At 45.1% G+C, this 21854-nt stretch overlaps 1 protein-coding gene across 4 annotated transcripts; it reads left to right on the top strand.

Annotated features, from left to right (window-relative positions):
* Nucleotides 1-5532: 5532 nt before the first annotated feature.
* LOC309346110 (galectin-5-like) lies at nt 5533-16149 on the top strand. 4 transcript variants are annotated; one of them, XM_081869809.1, is made up of 6 exons: nt 5533-5601; nt 7322-7416; nt 9930-10167; nt 13523-13642; nt 14037-14087; nt 15207-16149. In XM_081869809.1, exons 1-6 carry the CDS (start codon nt 5599-5601, stop codon nt 15243-15245), a joined length of 546 nt encoding a protein of 181 aa, XP_081725935.1. In that variant the 5' UTR covers nt 5533-5598; the 3' UTR covers nt 15246-16149. The 4 variants fall into 4 exon arrangements, 3 of the variants coding, with proteins under 3 accessions (XP_081725935.1, XP_081725934.1, XP_081725936.1); XM_081869808.1 differs by having other exon boundaries at nt 15204-16149; XM_081869810.1 differs by lacking the exon at nt 7322-7416 and having other exon boundaries at nt 15204-16149.
* Nucleotides 16150-21854: the final 5705 nt, after the last annotated feature.

The following is a 21854-nucleotide window of genomic DNA, read 5'->3' as shown; positions in this document are numbered from 1 at the left end:
GGAGAAGAGAGAGAAGCTAAAGAAGATGGGTGTACTCGTCTTCCCCAGATTAGGCCTCACAGACACAGGCCTCTAGTCACATGCAGAGGAAGTTTGTCCCAGCTCAGGAGGAAACAGGAGGTTAGACTTATTAAATAGTGGGTGGACATAGCAGACGACACAGAGATTTCTCCAAGTAGTTCTTTATAAGTAAGCTGGAACTGAACTGAACCTCAAACTGCTCAGCCGGCCTGCTTTTATAGGAAGCCGGCTGTCATCATTGTAACAGCAACCCAGGGTTTCCTGCCTAAATTAACTGACATGGACCTGAGTGAAAACTATCTACACGATACCCCTGGTGGCCAGGGTGAGAACTTCAATACATAACACCCCTCCCCACCGAGATAACGCATTAGTTACAATCATAGTGGTTCCTTTACACACAGCAATACCCTTCTTGGTTTCAGCAAGGCACATAAGCATACCGATTCCAATTTTACAAGTTTGCAGGCATAATTGTTTCGCTATCAACTATATGGCCTTAAGACTCACCATCACATATTAATTGACCCTATTCACCTTACCGCTTTACATGGGCAGTTTGTCCGGTGAACATAGTCTTTTAAATAAGCTGGACGCTTGGAAACCCTGCCGGACCGCCAAGGGCCAGTATCAGAGTCCGGGTGGCTGCCCGATTCTGGCTGCGACTGTAGTGTGACCAAATGTGGCGTTGAGCCCGAGTTCCCTGGCTCCGCTGCTGTCGAAGGAACCGCCGCGAGCGGACTTGGTGGATGGCCAGGCATAGCGGTGGTCCGAGTCTCTGGAGAGCCAGGCAGACCCACTGAAACGACTTGGCTCGGCTCCAGGTCCGCAGTTTTGAGGAATATATAGGTGGAGCCTCACCTTCCATTAACAACTGCTCCGGAGCTGGGGCCACAATTGGGGGCACAGCGGTAGTGTCCAAATCCCCAACCCTGCGCCTTAGCTGGTCTATGTGCCGGCGCCACAAGTGTCCGTTCTCTTTTTTAAAAAAATCATTTTTATTGATTTTCCAATAAAAAACATCCAAATTAAATATCTGATCATAATACTTCAATTAAAAAATAAAAAAACTAAAATAAAAAAGATCAAATTATAGTCCAAATTGTATTTATTAATTTCTTGGGGCTCCCCACGGTCTGGATCTCTAGAGCAGTGTTCCCCAACCTTGGGCCTCCAGCTGTTTTTTGGACTACAATTCCCATAATCCTTGACCACTGGTCTTGCTAGCAAGGGATGATGGGAGTTGTAGTCCAAAAACAGCTGGAGGCCCAAGGTTGGGGAACACTGCTCTAGAGCATATCTCCGCATCTTAGTCCTGCTTCTCCTTGTTGTTTCCATATTTTCCACATCTTGATATTAATGCTTGGTAATTTTTTGTCCCTGGGTCCAGGATTCTCATTCATGTCAAACACCATATACTTTCATCCGCCGAATACAGCTTTGTTAATATAAAATTTTTCCAACTGCCTTTTTATCAGCTCAGCTTTGTCTGATTCCGTTCCAATTCCGGGATGTTGTCCAAATCTGTTATCTTTGATGGCGCAGCTACTCATTAATTGTCCAACAAGCGTCCGTTCACGAGTGTCACCTGGTACGAATGGGGCCCTGTGACCCCCCACTACTGTGGCCGACACCCAAGGAATGTACCCCACAAAGTTCTGGGCAAAAACCTGGAATAAAAGACCGTGGTGTGTTAATATATAACAAGACTCCTGGCTGGCACAGAGCATCCACTAGCATGTCCATTCTAGGAATGTTGTACTTGATTGGTATGTGCTTCACATCCCTCAGGTTTATCCCAAGAACCTGCTTGGCCAATGGGAATGCTGGACTATCTAGTCCAATGCTGGACTATAGCCTGATTCAGCAGGCTTACCTGTATGCTGTGTGAAGGTAAAATTCACATTTGCTGCTCTGTGCACCATGTGCTCACCCCCAGAAAATTGCCCAGAAGGGACTCTCACCCCGGGACTGAAAATGATTCCCTGCACCTGGGCTAATTCCTCCTTTTGGTGGTCAATTGATCATTGCTTGATAATTTGTATTCACAATCCCAATGTTTAAGATGCAGGTTGCAGATGATCCGTCGCTTTCTCCTCCCCTTGCCTCCTCCCCTCAAGGGTTCAAGACTAGAGGAGAGGAGGTGGAGCGGTCCATAGTCCTCTTTGTCCTCCTGCGCCGGCTTTTGGGCCCTTCGTTAGGGATTGTGGAGAAATTTGATTCAGTTTGCATTTATAATGATCACATCTAATTCACACTTCCCAAAACAATATGAGAACCGAAACGCAGCCCTCCTTTGGAACCTACTTCTCTGAATTTTGCAATGTAGCAAAATAATATGCACAAGAATACTGGGGTGATGCGGAAATAAAAACACACATATGAAAATAATATACAGAAATGTGCTGTATCAGAGAAATCAATTTGCAAAAATATGTGTACAGTCCTACCTTGAATTCTGAACGCCTTGCAAATCAAACGTTTTGGCTCGCGAACGCTGCAAACCCGGAAGTGAGTGTTCCGGTTTGGAAACGTTCTTTGGAACCCAAATGTCCAACTCGGCTTCTGTTTTAGTGCAGGAAGCTCCTGCAGCCAATTGGAAGCCGCATCTTGGTTGTCAAACGTTTTCGGAAGTCAAACAGATTCCGTTAGACAACCAAGGTACAACTGTATTAGGCATGATTGCATATGAAGGTGTTATAAGGTATATTACAAGAAATTCGCACCAAATGCTGATTAGTTTTCATAGGGCTTCACAGGAAAGAAACAGCAACTGATGTGGAAATGTGGAGAGCTATACTTAAGATTGGGATGCGGGTGGCGCTGTGGATTAAACCACAGAGCCTAGGACTTGCCAATCAGAAGGCTGGCGGTTCGAATCCCCGCGACGGGGTGAGCTCCCGTTGCTCGGTCCCTGCTCCTGCCAACCTAGCAGTTCAAAAGCACGTCAAGGTGCAAGTAGATTAATAGGTACTGCTCCGGCGGGAAGGTAAACGACGTTTCTGTGCACTGCTCTGGTTCACCAGAAGCAGCTTAGTCCTGCTGGCCACATGACCCGGAAGCTGTAAGTCGGCTCCCTCGGCCAGTAAAGCAAGATGAGTGCTGCAACCCCAGAGTCGGCCATGACTGGACCTAATGGTCAGGGGTTCCCTTTACCTTTACTTATACTTAAGATTGGGAAAATGAAAAATCGAGAGAAACCAAAATGGACAGACTGGCCAATCCCTCCCTTCCACAAGGTTGTTCTCCCTGTGGCCTGAACTTTGCTCAAAAGGAGCTGCCGGAATTGTGTCCCACCCCTTTCCTGAGGAAGGTTGATGTTTGCTAGATCATAGAATCATAGAATCATAGAGTTGGAAGAGACCACAAGGGCCATCGAGTCCAACCCCCTGCCAAGCAGGAAACACCACCAGAGCACTCCTGACATATGGTTGTCAAGCCTCTGCTTAAAGACCTCCAAAGAAGGAGACTCCACCACACTCTTTGGCAGCAAATTCCACTGTCGAACAGCTCTTACTGTCAGGAAGTTCTTCCTAATGTTTAGGTGGAATCTTCTTTCTTGTAGTTTGGAACCATTGCTCCGTGTCCGCTTCTCTGGAGCAGCAGAAAACAACCTTTCTCCCTCCTCTATGTGACATCCTTTTATATATTTGAACATGGCTATCATATCACCCCTTAACCTCCTCTTCTCCAGGCTAAACATTTTGACCCAAATGCTCTCACTTTGGCTTTGAGGTTCTAAATCTTGGATCTCTTCACAGGTATACACATCCCTGACATATAACGCCACTCCTCCTCCTTTCTTGTCTGGTCTGTTTCTCTGAAATAGATTGTATCCCTCCATTATTACATTCCACTCGTGGGACTTATCCCACCAGGTTTCAGTGATGCCTATTATGTCATATTTAGTTTGCTGTACCAAGAGCTCAAGCTCATCTTGTTTATTTCCCATGCTTTGTGCATTAGTGTACAGACATTGAAGTCCATTAATCATTCCCCCGTGTCTCTTATTTAAGGATTTTTTCCTCCCACCACTAGGTCTGCGTGCTGTTTGCTCCATTTGGTCTATGACATTTGGATGATCATCTTCATCAATTGATAGACTCCTACCTTCAGGAGCACTGTCTCCCTCCCCCACATTAGTCAGTTTAAAGCCCTCCTGATGAGGTTTCAGAGATTTTTGGCAAAAACATTCCTCCCAACCGTTGTGAGGTGCAGCCCATTGCTTGTCAGAAGTCCATCTTCAAGAAACTGCAGTCCGTGATCTAAGAATCCAAACTGTTCCTGTTTACACCATTTGCGAAGCCAGCTGTTCACTTCCACTATTTTCCCCTCTCTCCCTGGGCCACGTCGTTCAACTGGGAGGACAGATGAGATGACAATTTGTGCATTTAATTGCTTCAATTTCCTGCCCAGAGCCTCGTAGTCTCTTTGGATCTTCTGGAGGCTATTGCTTGCAGTGTCATTGGTTCCCACATGAACCAAGAGGAAGGGGTATTTGTCAGTGGGTTTTATGATTCCTTGCAGTCGTTCAGTTACATCTTGGATCTTAGCCCCGGGGAGACAGCACACTTCCCGAGACATCTTGTCAGGCCCACAGATCACTGCTTCTGTTCCCCTCAGTAGGGAATCCCCTATCACCACTACACGCCTCCTCTTAGGTTTGGTCGGGGTTCTTCCGTGAGCTGTCCGTTCCAAGGTCGCCTGCACATTCCCTGAGGACTGACTTTGCTGCTTGTCTTCATATACCTGATCGACTGTAATGAGGGAGAGATCCTCAAATGGAGTCTGCTCTTCGTCTTCCATGCTAGGGGAGAGGACCTCAAAGCGATTGTGTATTTCTAAACAATCAGAGCAAACCCTGGGCCTCCTACTTCTTTGACGTTTCTCCATATATCTGGCTTCTGTGTTGGTGAACTAGCCTCCTTCTCAGGGGAGTCCCCTGTCTCCTCCTTGGTGGAGATGGTGTGCTCTGTTGCTTCCAAGAAGAGCTCCAGCTCTCTAATTCTTTGGAGCGTAGCTACACGTTCCTCCAGTTGCTGGACTTTGTCTTTTAAGAGGGCAATCAACATGCAATTGCTGCAGGTAAAGCTGCCTGCAACCTTTGGCAAGATGGCAAACATTGCGCAGGAACCGCAGGCGACTGCAGTTGTTCCCTCACTCTCCATCTTGAGAACGTGTCGTTGGGGGTGGCTACAGCGGTCCTCCATCATAAGAAGCATGCAGACAGGACAAATAACTCCCCCCCCCAAAAAAACCCTAGGTCTCCCCCAACAAACGTTTGAGACTAGCTCCCCTAAAACTAAAAGATGGATCAAACTGCATGCGCCACTAGGTGTGCGCCGCTGCCCTGCAAGCTCTGATAAGCTCCTCCCACAGCTAATCACCTGCCTCAACAGAAACCCTGCCCCCTCTGACCTTTGCACAGGGAGAGCAGCTAATCAGCCACAAAGAAACACACACACACACACACACACACACACACACACAAGAAAACCCTTTTTGAGGCTTTGAGGCTTTGCTTTCACTTTCACTCCAGGAGAACGTGAGAAGAAAAACTGACGAACTAGCTCCAAGATGGTGAGTGGGGTGCAGAGAAAGGGCATGTCAGAGGGGGAACCACCCTTTCTTCATGGGGGAGAGGGGTGGTGCTTCTGGTTCAGCCTTAACATGTGCTGTTGATCCCCAGCACTGAGCTGTTGCTCTATCCTCATCAGGAAAAGCGACAGCATCTTTCTTGGCATGTGATGCAGTCCACTCCTAAGGAAAGGATCGGCTGTTAACGGCCTTGTTTTAGCTGGCACAGCCCCTATTTAATGCCCCTTTCCTTGGCAGAGCACTGCCCCTGTTTTGCCTTGTGGGAAAATCATGTTGTTGACTTCTCAGAAGTTTTGTGAATCTGCGTAAGAGTTTATTCAGGATAGAATCTTCCTCTCCATCCCATGTTCCGTGACATCACCTACATGGTTGAAAGTTTGGCTACTCTGAAGTAAGTCCCATTGTTAAATGGGGCTTGCAGGGTATGGGAAAGCAGCCTAAAGATTATTTGGGGAAAGTAGAAGAGCCTTTGCTCTCAGGAAGCCAGGTGAGCAGAAGGCAGATTGAGATCTCCCAGGAGTTATTGTGTCAAATCGGCAAGTGTTTATGACTCCAGTTTTCTGACAGGATATTTTCTAACTGAAAAACTTACCTGACCCCAAGTTAAAGGTAAAGGGACCCCTGACCATTAGGTCCAGTCGTGGCCGACTCTGGGGTTGCAGCACTCATCTTGCTTTACTGGCCGAGGGAGCTGACGTACAGCTTCCAGGTCATGTGTCCAGCATGACTAAGCCGCTTCTGGCGAACCAGAGCAGCACACGGAAACGCCGTTTACCTTCCTGCCAGAGTGGTACCTATTTATCTACTTGCACTTTGACGTGCTTTTGAACTGCTAGGTTGGCAGGAGCAGGGACTGAGCAACGGGAGCTCACCCCGTCACGGGGATTCGAACCGCCAACCTTCTGATCGACAAGTCCTAAGCTCTGTGATTTAACCCACAGCGCCACCCGCATCCCCTGACCCCAAGTTAGGTTGCTGAAAAAGGACACGGGTTTGGGGGTGGAGAACTAGGAGTGGGTTTTGGGCAAAAATACTTTTGATCTTGGTCCTGGTACTGATAATAAATTCCTTAGCCGAGAATGTGCTCTGAGGTTTCCCGTTCCTTAATTTTTAGTACTGAGTCTTCTATGTTTTATGTGTTTAATATGTCTGGATTACCTGTGTTTTATAGATTCCCCCTCTCTTTTATGGTTTTTATTGTCTAAATTAAGCCAATAAAGGATGGATGGATGAATGAATGAATATTAGTATATAAATGCAGTTTATACTAGCACAGAAGATGGGGGTAGACTCTCAAAACCTGAGCTGGGGCTCTGTGCAGTGTTGTGGTCTCCACCCAGGGCCCGAGAAGGCTATGCTCTTAAAACAAATTCTCATTTCAAACAACGGATACATAAAATTCTACCTTTAAAATACATTCGAAGCACCTTTCCCCCCGCCCTCAAATAATTCTGGGCATTTTGGCATTATCCCCCAGAGAGTTATGATTCTCAGCAACCCCTAACAAAGTACAATGAGGTGAGGAGAGAATGTGCTTCAAATGTGATTTAAAACTATAGCATGTATGCAGCCGATATAAACAGTTTCCATTAAAATGTGAGTTTTCGTCATGACGGTTGGGATGATTTTGAGGCTGAGTTTGAGGCTATTGGATTGAGAATGTGATGAGCTTATTTTTTGCACTTTCCTCCCCACTCCACAGAGTTTTCCCGTTGCTGCTGCTTGGACCAATATTGAAGGCCTCAGTGAGGGAAAGAGGTTTTTAATCCAAGGCTTTGTCCGAGCATACACGAAAAGGTTTGTAAAGCCTGCTGGTCACGTTCGATTCCCTTTGTTTTTTGGGAGCTGTTCTGCCCCATCCATCTCTTCCTCTCAGAACCGGCCCTTCTTCCTCTGTGACAAAATCATGGATGTGGGGTGATGCATGCAGTCTGTCAAGGTAGTGAAGCTGCTGTTTTCTGCTGTTGAATCTTCTTGAGTTCAATTAGGAATAATTTACAAAAATAGTACTCCATAAAGAAATGCTGATTTAAAATAAAATTTTAAAAAGTTTGAAAAGCATTGTTGCTGATTTGAATGTGTTACTGTGGGGCTTATTTTGCCGCTTGATTTCGTTGCCATTCGTTGTTGCAATAGACCACCACAAAAAAGACACAACAAACAAATAAAAGTATCATAGAACTGTAGAGTTGGAAGGGACCACGAGAGTCATCTAGTCTACCCCCTGCAATGCAGGAATATTTGTTCAGTGTGAGGCTCAAATCCACAACCCTGAGATTAAGAGTCTCATGGTCTACTGGCTGAGCTAAATAATCATTTTGAGGTATTCAGCACACACCCACACCCACACCCACCCTGAAAACTAATAACACCCCCTTGCACTGTCAGTTTGCCTTTCTTGGTGCAGAAAGTACAGTGGTACCTCGGGTTAAGTATTTAATTCGTTCCGGAGGTCCGTTCTTAACCTGAAACTGTTCTTAACCTGAAGCACCACTTTAGCTAATGGGGCCTCCCACTGCTGCCGTGCCACCGGAGCTCAATTTCTGTTCTCACCCTGAAGCAAAGTTCTTAACCTGAAGCACTATTTCTGGGTTAGCGGCGTCTGTAACCTGAAGCGTATGTAACCCGAGGTACCACTGTATTGATCTGATGTGTAGAGATCTTTCCTATTTTAATTAATTCAAGAGGATTTTGAAAGCTTCTCTGTGTGAAAGAAACATGATGTTTGATTATTAACTTCAGAGAAGCTAGTACAGCTAGTTTAAACTGGTTCTCTTATCTCTTATCTCTTTCTGTGAAGGTCATGCTGACTATAAAAGTAGGGCCAGAAGGAGCCTGGGCTTCAGTTTTACATTCTCTTTCTATCTCTTTTCCTTTTGGTGTGGTGTTCTGTATACTGTATAGTGTTAAGGTTTAGACTTATCATAAGGTATCATACGTTTAAGTTAAGTCTGGTGCAACTGGATTTCTTAGGGACAGTGCCAATCCTGAATGTATTGGATTTGTGACCATTATGCTCATCTGCCTTCAGTAGCAGTAAAGCTCTGCTGGATGATATACTAATAGCCTCTGGTCTATTTTTAGGGAATCCTGCAACATGTTTAAATTTTTACTCTGCTAACTATATGTTATGTACTAAGCCTGGAGTATGTTTCACTGTACATTGGGGTTCTGCTCTGGATCAATATTAAATAGAATTCTATGACATGCATATCACACACTGTAACTCTTCAATAAGCTATAAAGTGTTAAATATCACAACAGAACAGAAGCACACACACACACCAAGTTTCTTGGAACCTGGCTTGCATTTTCTCAGTGGTCAGAGCAAATCTTGAGACTTGGATGTTAATGAATATGTCTTCCCCTGGAAAATATATATATATATATTGCTGGTTTTGCGTTGTTACAGCTGAGAGCCAGTGAGCATCTTATCACAGAGGTGTATTGGACTGCAGGGGCACATGCATTCAAGCTGTTCTGATTCAAGCTGTTCCCTCAGCTCTTTGTTTTGTCAAGCAAAGAACCGGGAATTGGGGATAAGGATCTGGGAACGAACTTCAGCCTGTTATTCATTGGAGGGTTAATTCAGAGAACTGGCAAAACAACATCAAAAAAGAAAAAAAAGATTGAAAACAAATATTACATACTTATCATATAATACTCCCCCCCACACACACCTGCAGCTTTCTTCCGCCACAATTTGACTTCTTTGAATCTCTATTTCCGCCTTTATCTTTGCATTCTCCAAATGTATCATTCTTTGTATTTCTTTTATCGCTTCTCTTTTCCAATTCATAGATACACTTTACATTTTTATTCTAGGCATATTAGCATATCTTTCTTAGAACAAGATTTTAACATATACTCTTCGAAACATTTCCATTTTTTTAAATTTTTGATTTGACTGATATCTTACGATTGAGGTTAGCCTTGCCAGTTCTAAATATTCATTTAATTTGCAAATCCACTCCTCTTTTGAGGGCAAGATTTGAGATTTCTATTTAGAAGCAATCACTACCCTGGTTGCCGTAGTTAGATATAGAAAAAATCTTTCTTTCTTTCTTGTGGTATAGCTTTCCCTATCCAGCCTAGGAGATATACCTCTGGCTTTCTAACAATTGGGATTTTCAACATTTTCTTTAATTCCTCATGTATTACTCCCCAAAATTTCTTAATCTCCTTACAACCCCACCACATGTGTATTGTTGTTCCTGTTTCTTAGTCCACTTGGCCTTTTCAGTTAATTTCCCTCTGCAATCGGCCACTCTCTCCTTCCTCACAGTGCTTCTACCCTTCTCACATTTCAGATTTGCAGTGAATTTCCTGTGTGCCAATGGCGACATTGCCTTCCACTTCAATCCACGATTCGATACGGAAAACCCGAAGGTTGTGTGCAACACGCAGATGAAAAGTAAAAAACGGCTCTGGGAGTACTGGAAGAGCGACGAAGTCTTCTGGGGGGAAGAGGAAATTACCCCCAGCACGCCTTTCAAGCAGAACAATTCTTTTGAGATGACCATCAATGTTGAGAGGGGCTGCTATCAGGTGCGGTGGGACTGGGGTGGTGAGGCAGGTTACTCCATTTGATAGCAAGAAACCTGGAGTGGCGTGGGTGGCGCTGTGGCCTAAACCACAGAGCCTAGGACTTGCTACATATTGCAGAAGTGTTTCGCATCAGTAAGGACTTTTGCACCACACTTTCCAAGCGCAGATCCAGTATTTAAATCTCTTTGTCTGAGCATTCTATTTCTCTCTCTCTTTTTTGGGTGTGTCCAGTTCTTTCCCTGGGAAAACCTGAGTTTTGCTGCTGAATCAGAGCAAATGGCAAATCCAGGGGGAAATTGATTGCCGTTTTTTCCGATTCAAAGGTAAAACATGGTTTGCCCAGCGAAAGCACAGGGACCAAAAAAAGAGAAAGTATGGCACAAAGGGAATTCTGGAGGAGCCCCCAGTCCGCACCAATTATACCTGATTCATTGAAATATCACACATCACAGTATCCATATGGGTTTTCACATGTGCTAGCTATACAAGTAACAGATCCTGCAAATCCAGTCAAATGTTACCATCATATTGCCATAGTATTAATAGACTGGCTCCTGAATCCAAAAGAACCAATCATGGCTCAGATCGCGACTCCCCCTGTTTTTCATATTTAGCTAATACCTAAGGGACTGTGGGTTAAACCACAGAGCCTAGGACTTGCTGATCAGAAGGACGGCGGTTCGAATCCCCGCGACAGGGTGAGCTCCCGTTGCTCGGTCCCCGCTCCTGCCTACCTAGCAGTTCGAAAGCACATCAAAGTGCAAGTAGATAAATAGGTATCGTTCCGGCGGGAAGGTAAACGGCGTTTCTGTGCGCTGCTCTGCTTCGCCAGAAGCGGCTTAGTCATGCTGGCCACATGACCCGGAAGCTGTAGGCCAGCTCCCTTGGCCGATAAAGTGAGATGAGCGCCACAACCCCAGAGTCGGCCACGACTGGACCTAACGGTCAGGGGTCCCTTTACCTTTTTAACCTGGAGTGTCAGCTGGAAAAGGAGAGGCTGAGGAGGAGAGGAAGACTCTCCTATATTCCTGGAACCAGAAATGTTTTAGGATTTAACCAATCCCCAGATGCAGCAGTTGCTGAGACTGGCCGAGTTGCTAAGCAAACAAAGCAGGGATATGCGCCATTTGCAGAGACTCTGTACCAGGCAGCAGAGGGATGGGGTCCCTTCTCCATCTCTGTGTCAGTTAGCAGAGTTGCGCTTAGGATCTCAGCTTGCCTGAGGTGAGCTAGGGAAAAAAGGTATCAGTTTGTAAGAGGCAGCAGGCTGGAGAAAGGCAGGAATCAGAGCACCATGTGGGCTGGCAGCTTGAATCCAGAATCGTGGCCATGAGAGAAGCAGGACTCATCGTAGGCTCAGGTTGAATATATGTGTAAATAAACCATCTATTATAAAGACACCACAGTCTTCGCTGTGTCTCATTCCCAAAGGAAACACGAACCCTGCCGGGACCCCTGGAGTCTCGCACTGGTGTGGAGATTGGGGTGGCGTGCAACAATGCTGGGTCAATAACCGGGGAGAAATACAGGGGTTTGCTTTTTTAAACTATTATTTGTTTAAGCCATAAAATTTATATGCTGCTTGTTTTTTTTTTTAGGGGGGGGGGAGCCTCAAAGCAGTTTATTTAAGGATCTAGAACTAACCAGCCAATCAGAATTCAAGTTACCTCAGCATGGATTGTGTCAGGGCTTGTCCACACGTGACTTGGCTCCACACTTTCTAGGCACAGGTCCAGATGGCTGTTGTTGTTGTTTATCCACCCCTCCCCAGGAAAAACCAGTGTTTTACCATTAATCGGAGCAAAATGAAACCCACAGAAAACCCTATTGCTGTTTGTTCTGATTCAGCGGTAAAGAGTGGTTTTCCCCAGGGGAAAGCAGCAGGGGGAGGAGAAATGTGGGATAAGCCCTTAGTGTGAATGTGTAGGCTGGCAGTGAAGTGAGAGTGTGTCCCTGTGGGTAAAATACTGTCTTATTCAGCACTGTGGGAGTGAAGCTACTGACTTGAAAGGGAATAATAGGGCTAGTGAGCTTGCCTCACCATATCTCTGCCTCCCTACCTTGCCAAAATCTTGTTTCTGACTCACCCACACACTTTTCTCAGGCTTGGGCTAAACAAATGGCATCAGTTATTCTTAATTAAATTTCTCAGTTGCTTTATCTTGCTCAGGGCAACCCAAAGCATCTTACAACCAGTCTAACTTCTGACCTATAAGCAGTGAAATATTCAGAATTGTTCTCTTGATTACAAATACATTATGCAAACAAAGGCAGGGGCTGAGGGTTAGAATGTTGGGGAAGTGGCAGTTGGAAAGTGACAGTTGCGTTTTTTAAAAAGTAAACAGTAACAAAGTAAAAAAGTAAAAAAGTGACAGTTGCTTTTTTAAAAAAGTAAATGTAAAGCTGTAGAGAAAAAAGAAAATGCTCCATCTAGTGGTGGAAGCAAAGAGTATAGAGAAAACAAAAAACCTGGGTAGAAATAAGGCTAAAACAGGGCAAGGATCTGCTCCTTTGTTTTAAGGTGGAAGATTTACGCATAGAACAACAGAGCTTTCCAAACTGTGTGTCACAGCAAATCAGTGCGCAATGTGTAGGTGTATCGTGCAAATGCTCCCTGCGCTCCTCCCGGGGCTGGAAAGGGGTTAGTTTAACCTGCGGTTTGTTAGTAAAGCTGAATTACTGTGTCACGGAATGATTCATGTCTAAAAAGTATGTCACCAGCATGAAAAGTTTGGAAAGCTCTGAGGTAGAAGCTAGCGCCCCCCCCCCCCCCCGCAGGCTGTGAACCTCTGTAGCATGGGTAGGCAAACTAAGACCCAGGGGCCGGATCCGGCCCAATCACCTCAATCTGGTTCATGGATGGTCAGGGAATCGGTGTGTTTTTATATGAGTAGAATGTGCCCTTTTATTTAAAATGCATCTCTGGGTTATTTGTGGGGGCTGCCTGGTGTTTTTACATGAGTAGAACGTGTGCTTTTATTTAAAATGTATCTCTGGGTTATTTGTGGGGCATAGAAATTTGTTCCTTCCCCCCCCCCAAAAAAAATATAGTCTGGCCCCCCACAAGGTCTGAGGAACAGTGGACTGGCCCCCCTGATGAAAAAGTTTGCTGACCCCTACGTGTAGTGTAAGCTGCGCTGATTATCTAAACAGCAGAAAGGAAGAGCAAAAACATGTTAAATTAAGTAGAAAACATTTACATTACTCTAGACTAAGCTTCGGTGAAATAGCTGACAGTCAGATATATCCCACAAGAACTTACATTGTATTGTGCCTGGTAGTCTTTTAAACACCTGAAGCCTTCTTCTTGTACCTGCCAACTGGTAATTGAATGCTTGTTTCATATTTCCTGTAGGTGTATGTCAATGGAAATCGCTTTTTGGAGTACAAGCACCGTGTTCCCCTCAAAGAAATCCAGACCTTGGAGGTCAAAGGTGATGTCTCAGTGAACCGCTTTGAATTTTCTGAGATTAAAGTGAGTTGGTTTTTCTCGTCTTTCATCCTTAGCTTAAACTTGCCAGTGTGGTTTATGGGGCATCTAACCTGGGAAACAGCCATTTGTCAAAGAGATGAGGCTCCCCAAAAATAATTTGAGGAGGCCCTCACCTTTTTACCTGCAAAATTCTGGAAGGGATATTAATGATTTCTGGGTGAATGCCTGATTTCTGCTTTTAAGTGATTCAGTACAGAGTTGGAAAAGATGGATGAGACTGCATAGCAGTTTCAGGTCTCTGAGGATGAAAAGTTGAAACAAGAAAACAGTTATGATGCAAGTGGCTGGATTTCTAAAGCTTAGTCCCCACTATCTGAAGCCATGCACTTTTCAACATCTGCTCTCATCCCCTGGTATCTATATTTTTGTGTTCCAGGCTCCACCCCCTTACAGCCCTCCTAATTCTGGTGACACAACATATAACGAAGTAAGTCAGTCCCCTGTGTTTATTTGTACTTCTCTCCCAATAATGGATGGAACTGGTAAAGATTTTTCAGTAAGCTCAATTCTGCACATGAGTTTATAATTATTTTTTTAAAGTCCTCATGAAGATTCATTAGCAGTTTAATTGAATTTATTGTGATATGCATATGTGTGTACAATTTTGCCTAATGGGATTTTCTTTTTGCAAAGCAACTTCCCCTAATAGAATGCATTCTTGTGTTGTTGTTTTTAAAAGTATACTATATGCATCTTCGTACACATTATTTGGCTTGGAAACTGCACTGCAATATTTGGAAAAGTGACTTTCAAAGGATGCCCGTGTTTTGGTTTGCGTACTCTTTAGGAAACTGTGAATTAGGGAGGTTCACTTCCTAAGTGCAAACTGAAACAGATTTCTCCCGCATGCCAGCCAATACAGTGTATTGCACCTCTGCCTTCCATCTTAACACAGCCTGCAGGGCTTTACCATGATGTCCAAAGGCATATTTCCCCCTAAAAGGTCACTACCTCTGCTGGCTAACAAAAATTTAGGATTCTTTTGGGTTTGTTCAGAGCAATTATCCTTAAAAAAACAAACAAAAAACTTTGCTTTTACTCAACTTTTAATGTCATATGTACTGAGCACTGTAAGGGACGCGGGTGGTGCTGTCGGTTAAACCACAGAGCCTAGGACTTGCCGATCAGAAGGTCGGCGGTTCGAATCCCCACGACGGGGTGAGCTCCCGTTGCTCAGTCCCTGCTCCTGCCAACCTAGCAGTTCGAAAGCATATATACTGTACTTCTGGTTTGCCAGAAGCGGCTTAGTCATGCTGGCCACATGACCCGGAAACTGTATGCCGGCTCCCTCAGCCAATAAAGTAAGATGAGTGCTGCAACCCCAGAGTCGGCCACAACTGGACCTAATGGTCAGGGGTCCCTTTACCCTTTACCTTTATTGAGCACTGCAACAAAAATAAGCAGTCACCCCAGCCTCCTCATGGTTGGGCAAGCTTTGACCCCGTTTCCTTTATGGCAGTCTTCCATAAGCCCACCTAGGTTGGTGATAACCTGGCATTGACTTCATTCTGTGCTTTTCTTTTCTTTTGTCTCTGCCACTCAGCAGGAAGAGAAGTGTGCCCCAGAAGCAAAGTCAACCAAATAGTGAAGACCCAAGATGAGACTGCGTGATCCTTTGGAAAACGGAAGCCCTGGCTGGTTGGGTAAAGGGATGGATCCTCTTTTCCTGACCTCACTGAGGATAGAGTTCAGCTGTTATGTGTGGAATGAAGCAAAATTAAGTAGTGTCATAAAGACCAGTAGTTAGCAAAATATTTGCATGTTTTCTATATACTGTACTTTGTTATTGTTGGCTGTTGTGAGGGCAATGGGAAATTGCAAAACGACAAGGCTTGGGGAATAAACATTGTAAACTCAAGGCCCTTCAACAGTCACCACCAAAGCTTTGTTACCAGCAGATCCTGCTAGCCGTCCTCAATACATTTCCCGGAAATCCTTTGTTAGGCAAATGTTTGCAAACAAATCCACAATTTCCATTGATGTCTTTGGGAATCGGTTATCTCTGTCCCCTCCTGCCATGGTTTGTTCCTAAAATGACTGCAGCCAACCAGCTAAAGGGAAGCAAAGCAAAAAACAGATTTGTCCAATCTCTCCCCCCACTCCCTTTCCCCACGGTTTCTGTCCGAAAATGGCTGCCACTGACTAGCCAAGCACAAGTGAGGAAGTGGGCAAACTCTGGCTCTTTGGATATCTGAATCTGTGGAGTGTATAGCGAGGTTTGGGCATGATTATTTATGTTTGGATAAGTGAACTGGCAGATAGCGAGCAGGTGGACAGCAGGACTTACATGTACTTTATGCTGCTTGTGTTTATGCTGGCTTTTAGGTTGCTTTTTTGTGCTGACTGGTAATTCCATTTTAATATTCTTCTGCTTTAATTTGTCATGTTAATAACTTTGTTAACCACCCGCAAAGGTGGCATAGAACCGAAACAAACAAGCTTGGAAATTTGAAATATATAAATAAAAGTGCTATGTAAATAACAGAAAAGTGAAATGTGCGATCCTTTAGGAATTATTGCATTACTTTTATGTGACTTCTCTAAAATGCACGTTACAACAGGGGCAATCCTCCTTTTGCCCAGGCACAAGCAGGAGCACACTTTAAGACTACCATTTGTGCATTGGCAGCCATTTCAAGTGTTGGGCTGGTAGACGCGGTTTGGGGGAGGAAAGGATTCGTAGGCCAAATTGGGACCAGCAGCCAGCCAAATATGGCCTGAAGATTTGAGGTTGCTTTACACCATAAAAGATCAAACAGAGACTTTTGATGATATTAAGGTTGGCGGAGACCATTTTCAGCCCACATGCCAGGGGTGGATACGGCCTTAGGCAAAAGTGAGCAGAGCGGGAATTTAATGTTTGCCGCCCTCTGGTAGGCTAGTTTCTGCACAATGAAGAGGAAAAACAGCCCCAAAGGTCAAAGAATATGGGGCTATATAGCAGTGTCTTTCATTTCCAATAGGTTGAACCAACCCTAGCTCTTTTTATAAGTGAACAATTCACAAATACTATGGCCCAATGGGTTGTTTTTACATAAGGTTTCCTACCAGTCTTCATCTAAATCAGGAACAGCCAACACAGAGCCCTCCTGATATTCGGACTATAGCTCCCATTACTCCTGACCACTGATTATGCTGGCTAGCTAGGGCTGATGGGAGTTGTAGTCAACATCATCTGAAGGGCACAATGTTGGCTTCTGCTGGTTTAAATGGTAGGTGGTAGGTGGCAAGGGGGTTTTCTGGGAGCCTACCAGAACCTGAACCCTTCACACCCACTTTTCTTTCTCACTGCAAGCAGCTACGCTTCAAAAATGCAGACTGGCTCCTTGCTTTATGGTTTATATTCATAAGTTGCTTCTTCTGCCCAGCAGAGTGTGCTACACCATTCACCATGTGAACAAATTTCAATATTACTACTATTTTTGAGTGCTTTTTTTTTTACATCTGAACACATCCACAAGGTGTGCCAACCTTAAAAGACACAAGGAGTTGTCAAATAATGGAGCATATGCTAACAATTTATCTCTCAAGAACGTTGTGTTGAAGTTCAACGGCCTTTCAAACACTTTTCCTCACGGCAGTCACCTCACTTCTACGTGTAATCACAGAGTTTTGTGTTCAGAACCCAATTCTTTGCAGACAGCTTCTGTCAAGAGCACTAGTTTCGACGAAAGTAACAATTTTCACATGTCATCCTAGGACAGAATGCAGGAAATCACTCATGTGTTTGGAAGCTTGTACAGTGGTGCCCCGCAAGACGAATGCCTCGCAAGACGAAAAACCCGCTAGACGAAAGGGTTTTCCGTTTTTTGAGGCGCTTCGCTAAACGAATTTCCCTATGGGCTTGCTTCGCAGGACGAAAGCCCATAGGGAAATCTCCGGGGACAGCGGGGAACCGCTGTCCCGGGGCGATTTTAAAATGCTGGCAGGTGGCAGCGCTGCCGTCCCCCAGCATTTTAAAAGCCCCCGGGACAGCGGATGAATTCATCCGCTGTCCCTGGGCGATTTTAAAATGCTGGCAGGCGGCCCGCCAGCATTTTAAAAGCCCCTGGGACAGCGGATGAATTCACCCGCTGTCCCGGGGCGATTTTAAAATGCTGGCAGGCGGCAGCGCTGCCGTCCCCCAGCATTTTAAAAGCCCCCGGGACAGCGGATGAATTCACCCGCTGTCCCGGGGCGATTTTAAAATGCTGGCAGGCGGCAGCGCTGCCGCCCCCCAGCATTTTAAAAGCCCCCACATTTTAAACACCTGCCAGCATTTTAAAATCGCCCCGGGACAGCGGATGAATTCTCCGCTGTCCCGGGAAGGCAGGCGGGGGGAAGCAAAGACTTCCCCCCCCGCCGGCCTTCAGAAGAGGTCCGGGGACAGACTGTCCCCGGACCTGGTCTGAAGGCGGTTTCCATAGGAACGCATTGATTGATTTTCAATGCATTCCTATGGGAAACCGTGCTTCGCAAGACGAAAAACTCGCAAGACGAAAAGACTTGCGGAACGAATTAATTTCGTCTTGCGAGGCACCACTGTACTGCAATGCACTCTACGTGGGGCTACCTTTGAAGGTGACCCGGAAACTGCAATTAATCCAGAATGTGGTAGCTAGACTGGTGACTGGGAGCAGCCGCCGAGACCATATAACACCGGTCTTGAAAGACCTGCACTGGCTCCTAGTACGTTTCTAAGCACAATTCAAAGTGTTGGTGCTGACGTTTAAAGCCTTAAACGGCCTCAAAGGCCCAGTATACCTGAAGGAGCGTCTCCACCCGCATCTTTCAGCCCAGACACTGAGGTCCAGCGCTGAGGGCCTTCTGGTGGTTCCCTCATTAGGAGAAGTGAGGTTACAGGGAACCAGACAGAGGGCCTTCTCGGTAGTGGCGACCACCCTGTAGAACACCCTCCCTTCAGATGTGAAGGAAATAAGCAGCTATCTTTTCTTTAAAAGACATCTGAAGGCAGCCCTGTTCAGGGAAGTTTTTAATATTAATGCTGTACTGTTTTTAACATTTGATTTGGAGCTGCCCAGAGTGGCTGGGGAAACTCAGCCAGATGGGTGGGGTATAAATAATAATAATAATAATAATAATAATAATAATAATAATAATAATATATTATTGTTGTTGTTGTTGTTGTTGTTGTTGGAGAAAAAAGCAATGAATCAGAGTTGCTTTCTGAACAGATTGGATCTGACCATTCTTCCTTCCTGTCGTATATGGAACAAAGTTTCCCTGCTCTTCTAAAACTGGTTGTCCAGTTTTTTTGAAAATAATAATAAAATCTCAAAATGGCATGCTCTGTTTCTAAATGAATGAATATGAACAGCTTTGATGGTTGCAAATTTTCATTTGCTAGCATCTCACCACCCTTCACATGCAAATATCTTGACATGCTATTTTTTCCCTATACGTGAAACCATATTTCATGTATTGTTGGCCAAACTTTCAGTAGTTGTGTTCTCTCTCTGCTTTCTGGGGTTTTTCACAGGATCGTCTTCTGTGTCTTCTACTACTTTCTTTTGCTTTCAAAACTTATTTTCCTTCTCTGTCACCTGCCTTTATTTCTCCTAACTTGTCCTCTGTCACCTGCCTTGGTTTTGTTTTCCTCCTTTCTCTTTGCCTCCTTGCCCCTTCTCGGCACTTTTTCTGCTGCCACTCTGTCCCTTGTCTCACCTTCTTTCCAAATCCTTCATCCCCCCCAATTTTTTTTTATTAATTTTCACAAAATTATAAACAAATATACAAACAAATATACAAACATAAAGCAAAACCTTATTAAAATTACACTTTATTAACATTGTTAAGTGACTTCCTTGCTTCCCCTTGGTTGAATTTCCATGCATATCCTTTTAACAGCTTTCCAAATCATAATTCTTATAAACTTAACTTAGTCTATTAACATCCTTATATCTTTTCAATTCAAAGTTAAACATGTTAAACATCACTTAACTTATATAAATTCCTAAGCCAATCTGTTACCTGCAAGCTATTTCCAGTTAAACTTAACAAATTTAGCTAAATAATCATTAAATTTTGTCCATTCTTCCTCATACTCCTCCTCCTTCTGGTCGCGGACTCTTCTGGTCAGGTCGGCTAGCTCCGAAAAATCCATCATCTTCATCTGCCATTCTTCCACTGTTGGTGATTCTTAGGTTTTCCACTTTTTAGCTAGTAAAATTCAAGCAGCAACTTTCCAAATCCTTTATCAACAGTGGCCTGCATGCTGCCTTTTCCTCTCTGCTGGCATTTTCTTCCACCTTCTCACCCATTTCAATCCTTTCTTTCTCTCATGTTCTTCTTTGCTTGGACAGGCGGAGTCCCCAGATCCCACGCGGTCCCCCCGTCATGTGGAATAACGACTCAAGACAACGTGCTATGGGATTAAATTGGCCACAACTTTATTAAATTTCAGATGTGGGTAGACCTTGGCTCAGGCATTGGGCGTTCTCCCTCCCCAGTCCCCAGCCGGGGACCTAGGGAGCATCAGGGTTATCCAGTGTGTGGGGGGCGGATGGGCCGGCTCTGGAGAACATATGTTCAAGCAGAGATAGCCGCCCCCGTTACGCCGCCGCCGCAGGGGAGAGCAATGACGACCTTTCGGCGTACGGTCAAAGCCTCCCTTCAAAAAACCCCTTTAACGGGGAACCCTGGTATCACCGCCGCAAAGAGGAAGATGGACTAAAGGATTCCGCCCAAGGCCTGATACCGCCAAAGTTGTGACGTTTTGCTACGGGAAAGGCGAAACCTGCCAATGCAGGGAAATTCCTTTCCGGCCCTTTAACAGCGACCTTAACGTAGCAGCGCCCGCATACCTGTGAAGAAAAATTAACCTGCAAAACCTGTGAAGAAAGGTTAACCTGCAAAATAAGACATTAACTGAGGATGGGTAGGGTGGGAGAAGCTCTGGAGCCAAGTGAGGATTCCCAGGTAAGATCCTCCCTCTATTGTGTGGGCAGGTAATCCCTCCCCTACCTGGCCTGGTCTCCTTGGCTACATTTCCCCCAGGTGGGATTGGACAACTGACTGAGGTAGGCGGAGACCTTCAGGTATCCCACCTGAGGGAAGGCAAAGCCAAGCCTATGCTGTTGGGGCCGCTCCAGATCTAGGGGCTGCACGCGTCCACGCAAAGGGCGCCCCCCGTTTTAAGCGGGGAGCGGTCATTCTTTCACCAGGTCTATTTACCTCTGGGAGATGGGTAGCTAAACTAAGGCCCCGGGGCCGGATCCAGCCCAATTGCCTTCGAAATCCAGCCCGCGGACAGTCCAGGAATCAGTGTGTTTTTACATGAGTAGAATGTGTCCTTTTCTTTAAAATGCATCTCTGGGTTATTTGTGGGGCCTGCCTGGGGTTTTTGCATGAGCAGAATGCATGCTTTTATTTAAAATGCATATCTGGATTATTTGTGAGGCATGTTGTTGTTTAGTCATTTAGTCGTGTCTGACTCATCGTGACCCCATGGACCAGAGCACGCCAGGCACTCCTGTCTTCCACTGCCTCCCGCAGTTTAGTCAAACTCATGTTTGTAGCTTCGAGAACACTGTCCAACCATCTCGTCCTCTGTTGTCCCCTTCTCCTTGTGCCCTCCATCTTTCCCAACATCAGGGACTTTTCCAGGGAGTCTTCTCTTCTCATGAGGTGGCCAAAGTATTGGAGCCTCAGCTTCAGGATCTGTCCTTCCAGTGAGCACTCAGGGCTGATTTCCTTAAGAATGGATAGGTTTGATCTTCTTGCAGTCCGTCTCCTCCAGCATTTGTGGGGCATAGGAATTTGTTTTTTATTGTTTTTTTCAAAATTTAGTCTGCCCCCCCCCAGGTCTGAGGGACAGTGGACTGGCCCCCTGCTGAAAATGTTTGCTGACCCTCTGCCAGGATTTGCAAACAGAGTAGGGCGGATTGTGAGGGACTGGCATAGGAAACCGAAGAGAGTGAGCTTGTGTCTTTTGGATTTAAGGTGATAATAGATTGCAGGCATTAACTAACTAATAAAAATTCAAAATAAACTTTCAAAGGGAAAGAATGCCTAAGCACTTTAAGAAAGATTTAGCAAAGCGCCCCCCCCCCATTCTTTGTTGTGGGACTATATATCTATCATCTGTCTATCTATCTATCTATCTATCTATCTATCTATCTATCTATCTATCTATCATCTATCTATCTATCTATCTATCTAATCGCTATTCACACCATTCTAAAAATGGAAGTCC

This window comes from Podarcis erhardii (genome assembly GCF_964252035.2).
Source record: "Podarcis erhardii genome assembly, chromosome: 7".
In the NCBI taxonomy this organism is placed as follows: domain Eukaryota; kingdom Metazoa; phylum Chordata; class Lepidosauria; order Squamata; family Lacertidae; genus Podarcis; species Podarcis erhardii.
Note: the sequence above shows the minus strand (reverse complement) of the source record. Positions and strands in the feature narration are given on the sequence as shown.

What these genes read in the sequence shown, in the direction of transcription:
- LOC309346110 (XM_081869808.1), top strand. An exon ending in TTGAATTTTCTGAGATTAAA is followed by an intron (nt 13,643 to 14,036) that starts GTGAGTTGGTTT and finishes TTTGTGTTCCAG; the next exon opens with GCTCCACCCCCTTACAGCCC. An exon ending in GTGACACAACATATAACGAA is followed by an intron (nt 14,088 to 15,203) that starts GTAAGTCAGTCC and finishes TCTGCCACTCAG; the next exon opens with CAGGAAGAGAAGTGTGCCCC.